Raw genomic sequence first — 19310 nt, 5'->3', positions numbered from 1 at the left:
TCTATTCTATTCCATTCCATTCCATTCCATTCCATTCCAATCTCATCTAATCTATTCTGTTCTAATTTAATAATTCATCTGCCTCAACCTGTTAACAACAGTTCTTATATAGGATTTGACAATGCATCACAGTCTCTCTTTTAAAGGGCATTTCAAAAATAAGTCAAATATTTAGAAGAAAGGGAAGGGAATATATAACTATGTGGGCACATATTTTTGTCTTTTTTTTAGGTTTGCTCTTGATAGTATTCCTGCACTATAATATGGCTTGTTAAATGTTTCTGAGGTACCCGTGTGGTGCTTAGCAAGGGAAACATTGCGCACTTGGATTGAAGAAGTAGAAAGGATGCTAATAAAAAATAGGAGGAAGGAAAACAGAAGGAAAAAATAAGCAGAAAAGAAACCTCCACTCTGAACCTGAGAAGAAAACAGGACAGTACTACCAATCACATTTTTAAAGTACATTTGCTTTCAAGTTAACTTCGTGCTCTGAGAAGATACAAGAGCAGAGGAGGTGGCTACCATAACCACTGAGATTTCCATGTGCACAGATTTTAGAGGCTTGAGCCTTTCATGAGTGAATCAGTTCACAATGGATGCACTCCAGGTAGGATCCTTCCAATCTAAGTCATTCTGTGATTTTGTGACTGTATTTGATTTTGCTGTGGACCCCATTTCACAAATATTCTGTCATTCCTTCTATCATACTCATGAGGATCAAAAATCCACTGCCATGCAGCATCAGACCTTCTCAGTGGACTTTTTGCTGGGTCAGTATTTTAATTAACTTAAATCATCTCAGTGGTCTGACATAATTGTACTGTGTTGAAGAGCACCACTATAAAATAAATCTGCATTGCCATTTGCATCAAATCATCATTTCCTCTTCTACCTTGTGTTGTTTCTAGCCCAGATAACAAATCCCCAAGGGCAGTGGTCATGTCTGTATTCTTTTTTAAATCACTGTGCAAACCTGTCCTTTGCTGTAGGAACATGTTAAATAGTCTTTAAAGGATGCACTGAATTATGGGTTGTTGTAACTATACCTGGGCATGCCAGAGTGTCTGTGGATGGGTTTCTGTACATTCTGCAGATAAAATTTCTGATCTTGCTTCCTGAGGTAGTTTAGTTAAATCATGAATATTACCTGAATGTTCTATGTAGAGCCTAAGAATAGGCCACTGCCACTTTGCCAGAATTATTGAATTACAAATATCTGAGTGATACCTGGATGAAATTGTTGTTAGACACAAATGTGTTTCTACAAGAGGCAGTCCCTGCCTTAAGGAGACACATCATTCAGCTGGAGAGGACAAGAAAAGGGAGCTATAATCATCTCTCTTTCACAGAGGCATGAGGAGGTTAAGGTATGTACCCAGAGGACACAAGGTATGTATTCAGAGGACAAGCATGTCCTCTTACTGGATTATTTTTGTGAGAAGATAACAGTAATTCAGTTGCAATCTTCTCAAGAGACAACTGAAATACAAATTCAAGCCAGGGAGAATATCCATGGAGCTGCATGGTGGGACAGGAGCCCTCCCAGAGAGGAGCAGTAGTCACGGGACTGGGAATCCTGTACTCTGCTCTTCCACTATTCAATACAGTATTGACCTGCTCAGCTGCTGCCAGAGGCACAGAGGGATCTGACACAGCAATGCTCAGCATCCCAGTGCCTGCCAGAGAGAGCCATGGCTGCAGGAGCCCCCTCCTTACATTCACACTCACATCCTCACATGCCATACCTGCTGAGCATGGATCCACATCCTTCCTTTACTTTTAATCTGGAAAAAAATAACTGACTTAAAAATAACTAACATGTCTTCCCAGAAGAATTGCTCAGGTTCTATTTGCTCTGTTTCAGAGAGACCACCAAGTGATTCCACACTCCCATTTGGAACTGGCATTTCTTGACTACTGGTGAGATACAACTTCAAGCTGGATATTCTGTTTGTACTCACTTTTTATGTTAGCCCACACAAATGTTTGAGAGAGATGGATGGATGGATGGATGGATGGATGGATGGATGGATGGATGGATGGATGGATGGATAAATAGATAGATAGATAGAAACATTCTAAATCTAGAAACCTCTTTTTGGAAACACATACAAAGCAAGTGTAACTCAGGACATTTAGCAAGTATGAGATACTGCTTTCAAACTAGGTCCTACTGGGTATGGAATATAAAATAATTTACATCTATAGGGCAAGAGCTAATCACCTAAAGCTAAATCTGCAGCAGGGTGTTGGCTCTAGAAGCCTGTCTTTTAGATGGTCTTCCACATAGCATTTTCCATGTGGCTGGCACAAAAATCCAGCCTCACCAAGAACTGGGAGAATTAGAAACCAAAAAAGCAAGGCTCCCAGAAGGTATCAAGCTGCACGGGGAAGCCCCGAAACTGGCAGTAGAAAATGCAAGGAAAGGGAGAGTCTAAACTTATCCCATCAGAGTTAAGCCAGATTTCCCTGCACAGTGAGTCTTTCCAACTTTGCTGGCAGCAATCATCTTGGTGTAATTGCTGGAGGGACATGGTGGTTTTAGAAAAGGAGAGCCCACCCTTAAAATATTCTGACTGGGAAAAAAGATTTCTTTACATGAAAAGCCAGGAGATGACTTTGTTGTTTTCACTGATTAGAAAAAGGACATTCTTCTGAACATAAGTTCTTCTAGTGTATTTTTCTAGGGGTTTTTTTTTCAGTATCATTTAACTTGGTTCTGTCAAATACTGAATTAGGATGAGTTTATATAAAGTACTAATTCTACATTTTCATGACATTTAAAGTAAGATTTATGAAGAGCAGCAGTATCTTTTATTAAACTGAATGACATACACTAGGCATCTATGCGACCTAGGAAGGGTTTAATAAATATATTTATTTATTTAAATTCTCTTTCAGACTTTCAATCTAAATCCAGACAAACATAAAGAAGTGGAATAACCACTGACCTTTTAATTCTCACTGCAACAGCAATGCAATATGAGCATTATGTCAAATAACTGTGAAATAATCACCTCTAGAAATACCTTGCTCTACACAACATTTCATGGTAAGAGCAGTGAATATGGAGGACACCCTGTTCAAACTGAGAAATAGTGACAGCAGGACTGGGAGGTCTGAAAAGCATTTCAGGTCATGGAGAAACAGCTCCTGTGTGCCTAGGACAGCACTTTCCAGGCACAGAGATGGTTATGTTTTCTTGTCTGGTGACTCTGCTCTTCAAGGTGGCCTTCTTCTTAAGAAGTGCATAGACATAGACAAAAAACTTACTTATGTTTGACCCAAAAAAGGGAACTAATTTGTGTCAAATAGTATACCAGAATGTTGTCTTCTGTAAAAATTCCGCACAGGAGCACAGCAGAGAGGTTCTTGCTGCATTTTCTGGCAATTCCTGTTGGATTTTCTCCTAGAGGATGAAGCTATGAAGATTGTCATACAAATCTGTAGCTCATGTAAATTCCTGGCATGGTTTCTAATGCCTGGCAGGATACCTTAGGGGACCAACTCAGCAAGTCAAATTCCACAAGCAAGTCACTTGCACTGTCACAGGTGACCCATCCTGCAGGTGTGGGGTGTTTCATGTGTTTGGTGCATTCCTGGCAGGGCAGAGTTTGGAAGGGGACACAACAGTGAGAGTTACGTGGCTGTTTACAATGTTCTCACTCTCTGAATGTCTCCCATGGCAGCAGATGTGCCTCGCTGGCTTTAGCCCACTCCACCCAGCCCTTCCATGGTGGCTGCAGCAGAGGGGCTGGGCTGGCAGCCCCCAGCATGTGTCTGTGCTCTGTTATTTCTAGTCAGAGGTCACATCTCCTGGGCTGCAGCAGACAGGCTGGGCAGTAACCCTGCAAGTCATTGCAGTCCTCCCTCTGAGCTCAGAGGTTGTGGAAAGCAAATGAGAAAGTTCTGGTGGAAGGGCTGGGTTGAAACTTGCTTTTGAATTTGCTTAAATATTTTCCAAATGTTCTTTGACACTGCTTGTGTGGCTGCATTCACCTTTCTGATACATCTGGCTTGCCTGTACATCTTGCTGGGAGGAGAGACAGGGTCAAGAAATGATGTCCACCCTTCGTGGTGTTTAAAGGGTCCTTGCCTGGGAGTCGCATTTGTAACCCCAGGGAGCAAGACACAGCACAGATCACACATATGAAAGAGATTTAAAAGAGTAAAGAGCTCAGAGAAATTTGGATACATACACAAAGTTTAGATTCTGATCCAAACCTCTCTGGTTTGCAAAATGAGTTTGGAAGCATCGCAAGAGCAGTCTGTTTTTTCAGCTCTGGAGTTTCTGGTCCTGACAAGAGTTGGGAAGTGACAAGATTCGCATAAACAAGGAATCAATGTATCTGAATCTTCTCAGGACTTAGATACTGAATCAAAGTTTCATCTGAGCCTGCCCAGCTAACCCCACTGGGTCAGGTTATCTGATCTAGTAGGCAAGTGGTTGCTGTTTATTATTTGTGTTGTGTTGTTTGTGTCTTGCCACAAACTGAGCAAGCTCACCCTAAAATGGGGATCCAAACCTGCAAGAGACTAACAAATGGCAGATGCCACAACAACCCTGCAAGCTACTTGATGAAAACACTGAATGTTATAAGAATAAAATGATCACATTTCTAGCCCACAGTCAATTATTTTAAGCAGTATACCCTAGAAAGGAATGATGAGTTTTAAACAAAGACAAGAAAAATTTGTAGGTTTTTAAGTTACTCCAGCTTCAGACCAGGATTCAGGCTTTATGATCAGCAAAAGAGGAACAAGGCCCTTTCTGCTGTACATGAGTATTTCAAGAGATAGATTGGTATTTAATACCAGTCTTCAAGATGCTGTTGATGTAAAACTGCTCCTAAAACCCACGAGCAAGTGTCTCTACTGCAAATCCCCATTAAAGTGAGAAATGGGTCTCACTACATAATCTTTCCAGCCCCCCACTTTCCAGCAGCTTGTTTCCAGATCTGAACTTTGGAGCTGACCCCTGCCTTTGTGATGGGCCAAACCAAAAGCCAGATCTGAACACCGCTGAACTCTGGGAAAGTTCAAATCTATCGTTTGTGGTTCAGGTTCAGCTCTAATTAAAATGGACCAGTTAGAAAGGCAAATGTCTTAAAACCAAAACAAAACAAATGTTTCACGTGAAAAGTTTTGGGTCGGGCTATATGGTACCAAGTAGTGTTTTTGTCTGTCACATGATGTCATGTTCTTCTAGTTAACACAAACTGACAGCATGCACACTCTACTGTGTGAGATATTCCACGCAGACACTTTGAATCCAACTTCAAGAAGAAGGCAGTAGTCATGGAAGTGCTTTCATGATGTGCAAAACCCCATCAGCAATCTTCCTGCCACTCAGCTCTGAGGGTAGGCTGACACCTTTCAAAATTTCCATGCCCATCCCTTCCAGCACAGTAGTCCAGGGTCTCTCAAAACACAGTGTCCTGCCTTCTCTGAGTCAAGCTTATGCCTCATTATGTCACCAGTATGTGGATTATTGCCACTAATCCCTGAAAACAAACAACAAGGGGGTGCTGCAGAACCTTTGGTTGCATAAGAGGGCAGGGAAAACCCAGCTAAATCTCCTGCTCAGTGCTTCTGTTTATACTATAGTTAATACGACAGTGTAATAATGAAGATGGTTGATCAGTGGACAAGGGGAAAGCAAACAAAAGGGAAGGGAACTTGGTTTCAGCATTACTGAACTGCTGAAGTGAAATAAAATGGGAGACAGCAGGGAGAAAGAGGAAGCGAAAGAGGGAAAAATTCTTAATCCCCCATTTCTGGTGTCAGGATGTGCACCAGTAGCTAGAAAAAGAGGGAGCACAGACAGGAGGATTTACTCAAAGAATCACAGCACACATACAAAAAGTAACCAGAATTTACTCTCCCTGTGGGCTTTATTCTGTCCCTTTTATGTTTGTTACATGCAAGTACTGAACATCACTATTTTCTCCCTGCGAAATTTGAGTGAACAATTACCTGAGGTTTTCAAACATCCTTCTTCTGCAAACTAAGCTAATAATCCTACTAGGCCTCTTCTACTGGGATTTTTCACTTTAGTTTGTTTTTTTTTTTCAGGCCTGGACTCACTTTTTAGAAGACCATATTCCTCCACAATATGTCTTTCTTTTCCTTTTTCTTTCCTCCTTGAGTAAGAAGACTTTAGCAGCAACCAGTGTTGTTTGAGGATACATCCCAAATGTTTAAGTAGAGGTCTGTGCCCAATCATTTCAATTCCTCACTGAAATTAGTCATCATTAGTTTCCAGAGAGCAAGATATGAAGTGACTTGCCCAAGGTCACAAAAAAGGGCACAGTTGGGAGCAGAGAACAAGTCCATTATCTCCTGGTTCATGCTTTTTACCATAAAATTTATTTTTTACCATAAAATGATTGTTCTTACATTAAACTAGGAGACACAGGTATGTGAAAAAGGATAGGAAGGGAATGGTATTGAGCTTCTCAATGTGATTACTTCATCTCAGCTCAGATAAAGAGAATTAAAAATTATTTTATCCATTCTGCATGAAACCTTCTTGAGTTAAAGAATATTCCAATGTTTTCACTCAGGAAATATTCAGTTCCTTTTCACTGGTGAAGTTGTAACTAAAATAACAATCTAATTAATCATTCTTAACAATATACTAAATTTTATGTATGACATAATTTTAAAGACACCATAACAGCAGAAAGCAGTAAATGACCCACCTAAGCAAAGGAATGAGACACAATATTATATTTTTTTTCTGCATAAGTTTTGTGAGGTTCATGAAATAGGATTTCCAGAAACCTAGTTATTACTTTGAAATATTCTTTAAAGCCAGAAGTAGAGTAGAATGGAAATAGATACCAGCTCGTGTGCTACACATGATCATGTATTGCTGGTTGAAAGAATCATGTGGTATTTTGGCATTGTGACAAATATGGCAGAAAATATATGCTTGTCAATTTGTGCTAATCCTGCTCTGAATATGGAGGATCCAAATGCTTAGGGATGAGAAACAGTCAGAAAATAAAACCCACCTGACTGTTTAGGAAAGTTCAATACCTTTACTATGCCCCTAATGAATACTCTGTCTGATTCTGCCTGGGATACTAGCATTAGCAAGTTTCCAAATAGAGACATCAAGATTATCCTTCAAAAATTCCCTGTCAGGTGCCCACCATTGATAGCCAGAAATGCCTCAACTTAAAACAGGAATGCACCAGTGCTCTAGGCTGGCCACCTTGGATTTTGGATCCTGTCATTGCCCTTCACCATTACTGATTTTTCCTGCTTCTGGCCCATCCCTTTTTCTTTCCCTCTCCCTGCACATGCATTTATAGGTCTGCTTCACTCTTTCCCACTTCCTCACGGCCCTAGCCAGAGAGTTGAAAGGCTTCCATTACAAAGATTGAAAACATACTCCTTATTAAATGTAACAGGATAGTATGACCAGCAGGTCTATGTTTCAAACACATTCAATCTATATCACAACTGAGAATAAAGAGCAGGGGAAGCTACTTGGTGGGTTGCTGGAGGCTGTGGCTTCCATTTTTTTTGTGGAACATGTCTCTGTCACTTGCTAAATAGGTGCACCATCTGGTGGTAATTTTGGACTCCCAAATCTTAAATTTCCAAAGAGCAGTGGTGGAGCTACGCCTGTGGTCGCAGCATTTATTTTTGGGTTTTGCCACTATCTGTCTAAAAGTCCTGAGCTAAGACAAGTTTTGCAGGTACTGCTGGTGATTGAGTACTAAGAATTGGTAGGACTTTAAATAGGGATCAAGTTTCCATGTCTGCCATGTGGGGAAGCAGGTATGGCTTTATGAGAGGACCAAGTGCTCCCCTGAGGAACTACATACATAGAGATGGAAACATTTCAAACACAAAGAGAATTTAGGTATTAAGGGAGTTTAAACTCCCAGGATAGGCAACAGGGACCATTGTGCACTCAAATTAAGATGCAAATCACTCTCTGGAAGTGTTTCTCTCTGTTCTTTGACCATACAAGGAAAACAGCCTGACTAGGTTCCTATCTCAGACATCTCAAGCAAATGCCTGGAGCTGTGTGATGTGAAACTGGGCCAAGGACAAGAAGTGAGGAAGGGGCTCCTCATTTTTCTGCCTTTGTTTTCTGAAACCCTTTAATTCAGCAGCAGAAAGGAACCACTTCTACCTCTTGTGCCATTCTCCTCAGGAACTGCAAGGTTGCGCTGACTGTGTCTGATGGGACTTAAAATGGAGATCTCTTCTGAACAAGATGGCTGAATAAAACAGAATATGAGTTTCCACATTTTGGTGAAGAAATGAGTGAACAGGTAAAAATAAGTCGTGATCCATGAGTGATTTTTTTTGTTGTTGTTGTTGTTTTAGCAATGTGAGTAAAGCTGTAAAGTCTACAGCATTTCTGTGCATGTCTGTTGAGCTTCCATCTAGAGGGAGCAGAGCCTTCTCCCAGTGCACCAGTGAGCTCTCTGGGGTGATAGCAAACCAAAAAGACACCTCAGTAATTCAAGCCCATTCAACTAACACCAGCTAAGTTTTAGGAATCATCCTTCTCACACAATCCCAGAATAGGAGTTTGAACCTCTGCAGTGGAGAGAGCATTGTAGATAGCAACAAACTCCACTTGTGGCTAAAAGCAGTCTAGGGTCACTCCAAGGGGATCTGGGATGGGCAGAAGGACCCATCGTCAGCTTGATCTTGCATGCTGGCTTTTATTGTGATATCTATATTCTGCAAATCACTTTGTTTTGCCTTTAAAAAGAGGCTTTCAAAGCCTCCTTAATAGCACTTACAATGGAGGGTTTAAAGTTAAGCATGTATTGAATAAAAAAAGCATGGCTGGAGTCAGTTCCCAGTTTGAGTACTGAGAGAATGACTACCTTAGAATGCTAGATTCACTTTTTCAAGTCTCCAAATAATAGATTATAGACTCCTCTTGTTTGCTTGCTTGTTTTATTTCTTTTTTAAATTTTCCTCTTCTACCATAATATTCTTCACAGTATGAACATCAGTAAGAAATAAACTACAGTCATGCACAATTTAATCCAATGCTAAAAGGTCAGGCATGATACGCACGAAGGAAATTTTGTCAATTAGAAAATGAGGTATTTGTCAGATGTAATATTTTGCAATACACCAGCCACTTTGTTAGGAAAAGAAATTGCTCGTGACTGGAGGCACGATGGCAAACTGCATGGATCAGTGATCTAATCCTGAACGCTAAAATATTTGTTTGCACACCAAAATGTGCAGATAACAAATGCTGTGCTTCTTGTAATGTTTGCACATGCCTCTCTCTGCATTTCAAGCTTTTCAATTTAGAAACAGATCATTTACCAAACAGAACCTATCCCTAAGAACAGAGGAGGAAAGGGAGGGATGCTGCTACACATGTAACTCTGAAGTCTAATGTTATGTTTAGCCTGTCCTGCTTGGTGTAGAGGTTGGACTAGATGACCAAACCTATCATCTGTAATTCTAGGGAAGAGATTTTGACAACACACTTAACCGCAGTGGTAAAGCTCAGGGAATCTCCAAAGTCTTTAGAACCTTAAGTTATTAAGGCACCACACTCCAACAGGTGCTGTCCTGCACTCCCTGTCACCCTCCATAAAGAACTTCCCCTGCAGTGGCAAGGTTTGGCAGCACCTGCCTGTTTGCAAAGTTGCTCTGCACTTAAAAAGTCAAATGTTGTATGATTGATTGTCATTTAACTAATTGGGGTTTAGCAGAGTCCCTCTGTGAAATTCAGCTTCACTTTCAACTTCTGCTCATAACCAAAAACCAGGGGACTTTTTAGTGGCAAAATTTCTACTGACAGCAACAGGACAAGAACTTGGCCCCTGTCCTTTTGGATGAAGCCCAGCCCCACTTTATTTGACTTTTAATGTCATTTGTTTTCCTGGCTTAAGCATGCATTACGTTCTAAGCCATTGACCAATAGGACTGGGGTGCTGAAGTAACTAATGAGTCAGCATGCTATGGAACATTTGTATTCAGAAATTTTATTAAAAACTGATATAAAAAATTACATTAAATGAGTATTAATGTTCCTTGGAGGCACTTGGAAGTAAGGAAATGCCAAGCTTAAAGTTATGCAAAGTTAGCCCTGTGCCCAAAGTTTGGTACAGAATTCAACTAAACCATAGCCTAGAATTTGTACACTATCTTTTCCACAGGACCTCTGACTGACTCATCCCAAGGGAAACCAGAAAAGCAATATGGAAAATGTTACCCTGAATAGCTGCAGACAAAGCTAACAGAGAAAAGGAGGATTTTTTCTGCACCAAGCTGTGCAGTGTTGTGGGCCCTTACATCCCAGAATACCCACGGAAGCATGTGAAAGCAGAGTTCAGGAGATCCAGAGACTTGAGTCTCCCAAGTTACAGTTCTTGGCATTAATTTACATTAATGCATGGAACAAATTTAAAATTAAGTGTTCTGAAAACAAAAATGGAATTGCTTACAGTCAGGTATGTCAGTGTATTTAAATTTGAAAATGTCTACAGAAAAGCACCTGTTCCAAGAAAATCTTCACTTTTATATGAAACAGAATGAAGCAAAAGCCCTTTCCTTAGAATGGAAATTCCAGATTTCATTGAGACCAGTAACCACCACTCCTCATCCAGCTGCAAGCCACACACAGTTCACCAAGTAATTGTATTACCATACTAGTGCTGTGTTTGGAATAAGGATATCTGCCTTTTAAAGAAAGTCTGCTGCCAAATAGGTAAATATTTAAATGCCAACAAGAACATTTTAATTTAAGAGAATTTATACTGTTCTTCACACACATGACCCTTGAGGGAAGAGAAAATACAGTTGAGCTATACTTGAACTAAGCAGTAAAACCTTATGAAAAGACAAGGAAGTGGAGAAGATAAATTGAGATATATAAACATCTGTCTGTTCGTGGCTGGAAATTATTATATGCAGACTATATATGCTTTTATTTCTTTTATAGGGAGACAAAGAAATAAGGATTATAAAATTAATGTGGCAAAATGACAGTTTTTCTAGTAAAGTAAAACAAAATTTATTTCTGTCAACTCTTAATTTACAAATGGTACTGTCCATTTATGTTTGTATTTTCCTCTATGATTTACAATGTATTTTGAAAACATTACTAAGGCCTCCCTAAATAATTTTGAGGTTCTGACATCTAGGAAATTTTTAAAGCACAGAGAAATTATCACCCACAAATGTTCAAATTGATTCACCAAGCTGGGAATCCTCCATCCTGTCAAAATAGGATGTTTCTTTAAACAACAATACTTTCTTAGAATAGAAAAGTATTCTTCTTTTTCTAAAACCATCCAAGTGACAGACATTAAGAGTCTGAACCTACCACTCCCACAATAACCTGTCTCCTCAGTCAAAAAAGTACAAATTCTTAGCACCTTAAGGGTTTCATAACTTTTTTACTGCTCCTTCACAACCTCAGCTACCGCCAGCTGGGAGGGTTTATTTTCTTATTCTGGTTTGGGTTACTGTCTTACCTTGTTACTTGTGATAGTGAAAAGCTTACCCAACCTTCTACAGTAAGAAAGCATGAACAGTTTGAACCAACTCCTCAGTTTCCCCCCAAAGATGGTAATGCAAACTGAAATGCCCTCTCACATACTTTGCCTTGTTATTGCTACGTTATCACACCTTTTCCCCAGTGCTCAGCCTTCAGCTGAGGTGAAGTGCTCTGAGGAAACTGCTCTGCTAAGGCAGCTGCCTCTGAGGGCTTTTCTCACTGCCTGTAGCCTAACTCAGACCAGCTTTGGGTGGAGCAGCTCAGCTTTGCTCCAGCATGGCCTTCCTACCTCTGTAAGGCAACCTGTGGGACAGTCACTGGCACACCAGAGTCCTTGTGCAGTAATATATAGCCAATAAGTGAGAACAAATAGATCAGACTTGCTTAAGGTTAAAGATATTTTGGTTTCCTCTTCCACCAACAACATGCCAGTTGTGAAAATAAAGGTGCTGTTTGAGATGTTTTAAGAGGAGGCTTTGCAATGACTGTTTGCAGGGTGGTAAATCTTTCCTGCAAAATGAACATGTGGAGGAATTTCACAGATTTTGGGGGTTTTATCTCTTTGCTGCCTGCCTCTACCTACTACTTACCAAGCTGCTAGGGATGGAGGTTCATCATGCATGTCTTTTTATTTATTTTTCTTTCCATTCAGGCTAATAATGAGAAAACTCTCCCTCTCCAAATAACCAAGAAATATACAACTTATTTTGCACCACTCTGCTTCTATTAAGAGTTATGCTTGCTTAAGCCACAGATCATCAAATTTGCCATGGTATTCATAGTTTAACTAAATCAAATGGGCAAATGCAATGACTCCACATGGCATCTTGGGAAATGGACACCAGCAGTCACTCCAAGCTGGCTACATGAGCAATAAAGACACAGTTTGGATAGGTCCTACATCATCTTCTGGGGCTGCACACATCCTCAGTACAGATTGCAGCCAATTGAATGCATCCTGTGCACCTCTCTCCCAGAATCCCAGACAGCCCACTGTACTAGGAGCTGAAAGCTGATGCCATGCCCTGAGAAGCCACCCCTCACACTGGAAGGTTTTTATATCCTAGCACAAACAGAGAAATCCAGTTCAAATTACTGAAAGCAGATTTATTTCTGCTCTGTTGGTTGAATGCTCAAAGAGCATTGTTGTCTGGGCCCATGCTATACGACAACAACAAAAAACCCCAAATTTTTCCACATTAGGTCCAAAAGCCACTGTGCAATTGAGGTTCCCATAGCCGACAAATGCCTAAACCAATCATAGCACCTACTGCTATGACAAAGATAATTACTGCCTTTCCGTCAGTGAAGTGTGTACCCTGCTCTGTATCATATTTAAAATAATCTAATTCCAACTCATTTTCCCCCTCCAAATTGTTTCCAGCTGTACAATTCCTCTTTTTCCCCCATATTGTTTTTATTGGATATAGTGCAAGTTCGTAAAGATAGATTTTCCCATAATAAATGCACAGATGTTAGAATAATAAACATACAGTCAACCTGATATATGAATATTACTAAGCCTTAACAAACATATAACAAACAACATAAATCGATTTTAAAAAATTGAAAACGAGAACATAAAGTAGCAGAGAAAGAAATGGCAGGAGAAAATAAAGGCAAAAAGCGAGCTAGAAATGTACTTACTTTAGCAAACTGTCTGGATTCATTTATGGTTCCCCTTTATTGACTTGCTGATAGCATTAAAGCACAGCTATGGTTGTAAAGCATTCCTAAGAATGCCGCCTGTCTTCATGTATCGCAAGTTTTCTGCTCACACTGAAAGCCAAGCTTTCCAAGCTGGCCAACTCATACCGCACTAGACACTACTGTGCTAGATTAATCCATCTGCTCGGGCCCAAATATCCATTTTTGGAGAATAATGAGCCTCTCTACTCCTCCCATTTTTGGTAGGAAGTTTTTATGAACATTTGGCATCTCGGTTAAACCATCATCACAGCCCAGAATAAAAATGACTGGATTCATATGTGGAATCCAAATTTAATTTAGCCTATATATGGCCTGAACAAAGGATAATTTACTGGCTGACACCCCCTCAGCATGTAAGATAAGATGCCAACTGCTCCTCCATGACTCCATCACTTAGATATCTTTCATGCCCAATTCCCATGTTTCTTCAGGCCTGCAGCTGAAGCAGGGGATCAAGAGGGGACTGACAATGTTACCTGTTTCCAGTACAAAGAGAGCAAGAATCACTGTTGTTTATGTGTATCTCCCCTTCAGAAGTTGTCCCCCTCCCTTTCCCAGTCTTCTGTTTGGAATTACCCATCCTCTTCCCAGTTTATGTGTGCACGTGTACAAGTGCATGCTTGTAGAGAACTGTGACATTGAAGTTTTTGTCCTGGTCATGTTTGCCAAAAGCCTTCTTCACCTGGGAGTTAATAAAATCCATGCACAGATTTTGTTTGCTGCTTAAAGTGTGGGTTTTTCTCCTATCCCTCCCCATTTCTGCCTGGAGAGTGGATCAAAAGATAAGTGAAGGGGAAGAGACAGGAAACTTCTTAAGATCTTCTCCTCCTAAACCTCCCCTGGCAAGAAGAGCTGTAACTTCTCTTCAGATGCATCCTTTCAACACACCAGAAAATTACAGATTAAAACAAAGGGCAAGACATTAAAATAAAAAAAAATAAAATAAAATAAGAAATAAAAATAAAAATTTTAAAAAACCCACAACTTCAGAACTCCCTTACTTCCTTGGGTTTGGCCTACTTGTTAATATTTCCCTGTCAGGTGTCCAATTTAATGATTTTCCAAATCACTGCACCAGTGAGACAGCCAAATACTGCTAAACCATGCTCATTTTCCACATCATGAGTCTGAGAAAGGAGACAGGTACAGATCGCTTTGGAGATCTTGACAGATATATTTTTCAAAACACCAGAAAAGCTCAGTTTTGCCCTGGATTTAGCACTGGTAAGAGCTGCCTGTTCATAAGCACTTCAGTTTAAAGGATTCCAGTGGAAAGGGTCAATGCACAAATAATTAGCCAGAATAATCCACTGTCAAAGAACAACAGTGGGTTTCATTTCTGTTATTGATTCAGTCTTCATACTACAGAGCCTGCACTGCTTACTTTTCCTGGGGGAGTTCTTTGCTTTCAGTGCTATTAATGATCTGCAGCTTTCAGAGGCGTGTAAGTGACAAATTGCTCTGCCCATCATTTGGGGGAATAGAGACCTAGTGCTGGAGCTCTTTTGTGTCAATAACCTGACAGGACCTCTTCCAGATCAGGGTCCTTGCTTTCAAAATGTTAGAAGGGCAATTATCTTTCAACAATGATTACCAGTAATAACATTTGATGTATAATTGGTTTTTAATTAGTTTAAAAATATCTCATTTTTAATTTTTGAATTCATTTGCTTAAGAAGCAGTCTTTAAAGAGGCTTAAAGCAAGAAGAAGGAATGGAGAGTACAGAAGAGTATGTGAGAAGCTGGCCTTAAAGCTAGGGATGAATGCAGGAAAGTGACAAATACGAAAATGTACAAGGACAGCATGAGCAAAGTAAGTGCAGGACTAACTTTCTTTGGGGATGGCATGACTATGGAAGAGTTCCCAGCTATAAATATATCAAAATAAGCTATGCATACACAATGCTTGGCAAATTCATCCCATGCTACAGCCTTTGTTCATGCTAGTAATTTAGATTTCTCTGTCACTTTTATGTCTGGCTGCTATAAATCTTTTACACCAACATGAATGCCCCATGATTTCTACAACTGTTATTCCATCCTCTGGACTGTTTCAATTGTTTTTAATATAGATTCCATGTACTGTATTGGTGATGCAGCCCTCATTCACTGAAGTACCTCTTTGAATAAAAAACTTCTCACTGATCCATCTTAGAGCTTAGTCAATAAACTGAGGACTTCTCCTGGCACAGAAGGGTCCCTAGAAATCACCAGGGGGGGCATGTGTCCCTGTGCCATGTCTTCTGGCCTGGTGGTGGGTGGAAAACATGCATGGTTAGAACATAAAGGCACCCAAGAGGTGATGGTAGAAACAGATGTACATCTGTAGGAGAAACCTCATGTTGGGTGAGTCTGAATGTTTGCTTTGAGTTTTGAAGGGGGAGTGTTGCATCAAAATACAAATTAGAATAACCATAAATCTGTACATGTCAGTGTGGTGGTAGAGTCTTGCTCAGTGGCTAAAGAGTTGGTCCTCTCCTCCCCATGCAGCAAGAGAGTGGTTAATATGTCATCACTGCTTATTTTCCCTCCCTACCCTGAGACTTGATTAACTCACCTTCAGTGTTCATCTCCCCAGGGGGTTCTGGGACAAAGCTTTCCTTTGGGTGAAGTGAAAAACATGCCTGTCTTATTTAGTCCTTTCTCCAGTGTGTTCAGGAAGAACTGAATGGCTGGTTTAGTGTTTCTGTGTCAGTCACTGGTGTGTTTTGTTGCACATGTGAATATTGTGCTTAGAAGTATCTTGTACTTTGAAGTAGTTGGGTTTTTAAGTCTTTGTCCATTTTTTACCTTTTTCCCCCTTGCTAGTGTAATAACACCACTTCCTAAACCGTATCCTTTTCCTAGGTACTGACCTCATCATCTCTGGGTGCTACTCCAGTAATAAAAAAATAAAGACCTGTGGATTATGGGATCCTTTATAGACCTGCATGGAACTGATCCGGCTCGGCTGGAAGGGGTCATGTAAACCTTCTGCAACTGTTAGAGTCTGTGTGGTTTCACACCCAACAAATGTCAAAGCAGAACTCAGCTACAACAGCCAAGTTTCATCTGTGTTGGGTTAACCCATAAAAGAACCCACCAAATTCCACATCAGCCATTTCAGACGTGCAAGAAACCACCCAGCTTCAGTGAAGAGGTCAAGAATATGGTAAACATTTTGGCAAATAAGGCTTGAACAGTGGCTCAAGAAAACCCTGGTTTTTTTCTAACTTTGTACAGTCTGACCAGCCTGATAGCTGGTCCATCCTAATGACAAATAATTTCTGTTCCTTGTAGCTCTTACTTTGCATACAAACATTGAGACTGAAAGAACAACTACAACTTGTCCTCTTTAGGCATTTGAACTGCCCTCACTTGCAAAGTTTTGGAGGATGAAAGGAGTCTCTCTGGTGAAGAGGATTGCTATGCACAAGCACACTGGTGGAGGTGGTGAGGCAGCACAAGACCTCTCAGCTTGAAGGGGAGAGCAGAAGTGGTGAAAGCCTTTTCAATTAAAGCTTTGTGATGACACCCACTCTGGTACAACCCTCCAGAGTGGCCCTTCTCAGGCCGTAAGGGATCTCACAGAAGGCAAGACAACTCACTTATCTAAGGTCAGGGCATGCCTGCAAACTTTGGCAGATGAAAACAGAGCATGAAGAAGTACAGAATGCTTGGCAGATGTATATTTTCTGACAACAACATAATTCTGGTTACCAACAGAAAGCAAACAAACACAATACCAGCCAAGGAGAAAGGAGAACCAGACCACAAGTCTAACAGTCAAGACCAGTGACTAGACTTTTTTCTGGCTCATTTAAATTTGAAGGTAGAAGTCAAAAGTTAGGTTAATTCCTGAATATGATGTCTTGAGAATGTAATGTAAAGCTCACAGAATATGACAGACCCTCTGCAAATCTAAGTCAACTGCCCAATGCCAATGGATTTATTCCTTTACAACACTTTACAGCTGAACCACTGTGTCCTTAAAGCACCCAGACCTCAACCAGACTCTAAGAATTGGATGTTCTTTCAATAAATATTCAGTTCCCTTGTTGACCCAAACATACTTCAGTTTTTGGCGTTCATTTCACAAGGATATCAGAGAAATACCCTGACACCTTGACTACCACTAACTACCAAAGCACCATGTGAGTCAACACCTCTTTGCACAGATGAAATTAAATGTTATGCCTTTTTTCTTACAGTTTTAATGAGATCTCATGTCTGACCACTCTCAGCTGTATTGGAAGCACAAGACTCACCCAAACCATTGAATGTAAGAGGAATCACCCAAAGAAAAATGGGATACAAGGCTACAACCCCACTGAGAAGCTTAATGGTATCACTTTGAGTGCCCTTGAGAGAGCCACACAGTACAACACGTTACAACCTAGAGCAGCAGACAGGAGAGTGGGCAGCCCTTGGGGGAGAGAGAAAAGGTCAGGAATAAATTAAGGATACCCATCTGGGTGATGAGGAAAATAGTGACCTCAGTGCTGAAAAAAAATTTACATAATCTCCCCTGTGAAACAGTACCAGACATAGGGTAAATGAAAAGGTATTGATTTAACTTCTGCCAGCTAGCAGCTTGTCAGGCCAAGGCCATGTATTATTTTCTTTGAATATGTTTCCTGCCTCAAATCATTCACAGTATTTTCTTTGCAGCATGATAGAAACACTAAAATGTATCATTGCCACATACTGGAAGGCCAGTGTTGCATGCACAGTACTTCCATCAATTATTTGGGACTCTCTCATTACTTAAGCTTCTGGGAAGTCTGCAGAGGGATTTTTCTGAGTTGCTTTTAGTTAATTTTTGATTGGCCATAATATTCACCACAGTTATCATGACAACATGTAACAAGACAACAGTCGGAAACACTTTTCATGGGCTGTGACCTTGGATGGCTGTGCAGGCTCTGAGGCCATTGCTGGGTCTGAAGTTGCACAGATATGAGCGACTTCATCTACAGATCACTGGAGATTCCATGTCTCTTGCCAGTTACTTTTCACAGAGTGGAAATGCACAACTGTCCTGGAAGCACCACTGCTGAGCTCTGAGGGTTACAAACTTTGCAGGACCATGGCAGGAAATGTTAAGAGAAAGCCATCCCAAACAGCACCGTGGCAGAGACACCCTTACCTACTCGAAGCTCTTGTCCAAAGACTGTTTTCTCTCCCAGCGCAGAGCAGTTCCATCTCCCGTACCGAAACTGGTACTGGCACTCATTGATTCCCATCTGTGCCCCTTCCCCGATCACGATGATGGCATCGGGGCGGCTCTGGCAGATCGCGCGCTGCCGAGGCGCCAGGCCTGGGATTTTGTTGCAGATTATGTTAGCTCCTAAAGCCACCACGGATGACAAAGCTCTGAAGAAAAAAGCAGAAAGAGACATTATAACCAAATTGGGGTGGCCAGGTGCTGCTGTGTGGCTGGCAGGGTGCTGTGCACAAGGGGAAGGGTCGGAGGTTGTGTTCCTGTAATTGTGCCGACTTGGCACAATGCCGCTGGTCTGGTATAGCAGCCTGGAAATCTTGCAGTAATTCCTGGTCTGGTTTGTGCCAGAAGGAAAAAAGAAATTTAATTTTGGCACTTTTGTTTCCAGTCCTACACAGAGACATCATCTTGTGAGATGTGGAAAGAAAGACTTATTTAAAATCGAAATATAGTGGTAAGCGATCATCCACAAATCTCTGAAACTACTTTGAATGCAGGTTCAGAATTAGTGTTTTAGTTACTGCAGCCAGTTCATCCACACCTCATTTGAAACTGTTAAGCACAATTTAGAAAATGACTTGACACTACCAACACTCTTGCCCATTATTATGCTCAGGGTATTGAATGATTAATGAAGTTCACCAGCATAACTGTGCTTTTAGATCTGGCAAACATCATGGAACACATAGGAGTTATCCTTAATATGTGCCATCCAGGCTAGAAACATTTGCAGTTCAAATATATTTTCAGAATTCATTATGAAGTTTGCATATAACTTGCACCTGCCATATGTTTTCACTTGAGCACATTTATTTTTCATTTTTCAGCCCACTTTTCAACATCTTCACAGGCTTATTTTTTAACATCTTTACAGCCTACATTTTAAATGGT

General features: G+C 40.7%; 1 protein-coding gene and 1 long non-coding RNA gene across 3 annotated transcripts in view; one reads left to right on the top strand and one right to left on the bottom strand.

Moving 5' to 3' along the window:
- The window catches only part of WNT7B (Wnt family member 7B), a 102397-nt gene that overhangs the window by 23640 nt on the left and 59447 nt on the right, over positions 1–19310 (bottom strand). For both annotated transcript variants that reach the window (XM_064421149.1, XM_064421148.1), the window contains one exon: positions 18345–18571. In XM_064421149.1, coding sequence (XP_064277219.1) covers positions 18345–18571 — 227 coding nt within the window. The remainder of the gene's footprint in view (positions 1–18344; positions 18572–19310) is intronic.
- LOC135301025 (uncharacterized) lies at positions 6109–10258 on the top strand. Its single transcript, XR_010362784.1, has 3 exons — positions 6109–6210; positions 8177–8297; positions 10164–10258. It is a non-coding gene; the product is annotated as an uncharacterized LOC135301025 (long non-coding RNA).

This window comes from Passer domesticus, chromosome 5 (genome assembly GCF_036417665.1).
Source record: "Passer domesticus isolate bPasDom1 chromosome 5, bPasDom1.hap1, whole genome shotgun sequence".
Taxonomy (NCBI): domain Eukaryota; kingdom Metazoa; phylum Chordata; class Aves; order Passeriformes; family Passeridae; genus Passer; species Passer domesticus.
This window is presented reverse-complemented; position numbering and strand designations above follow the sequence as displayed.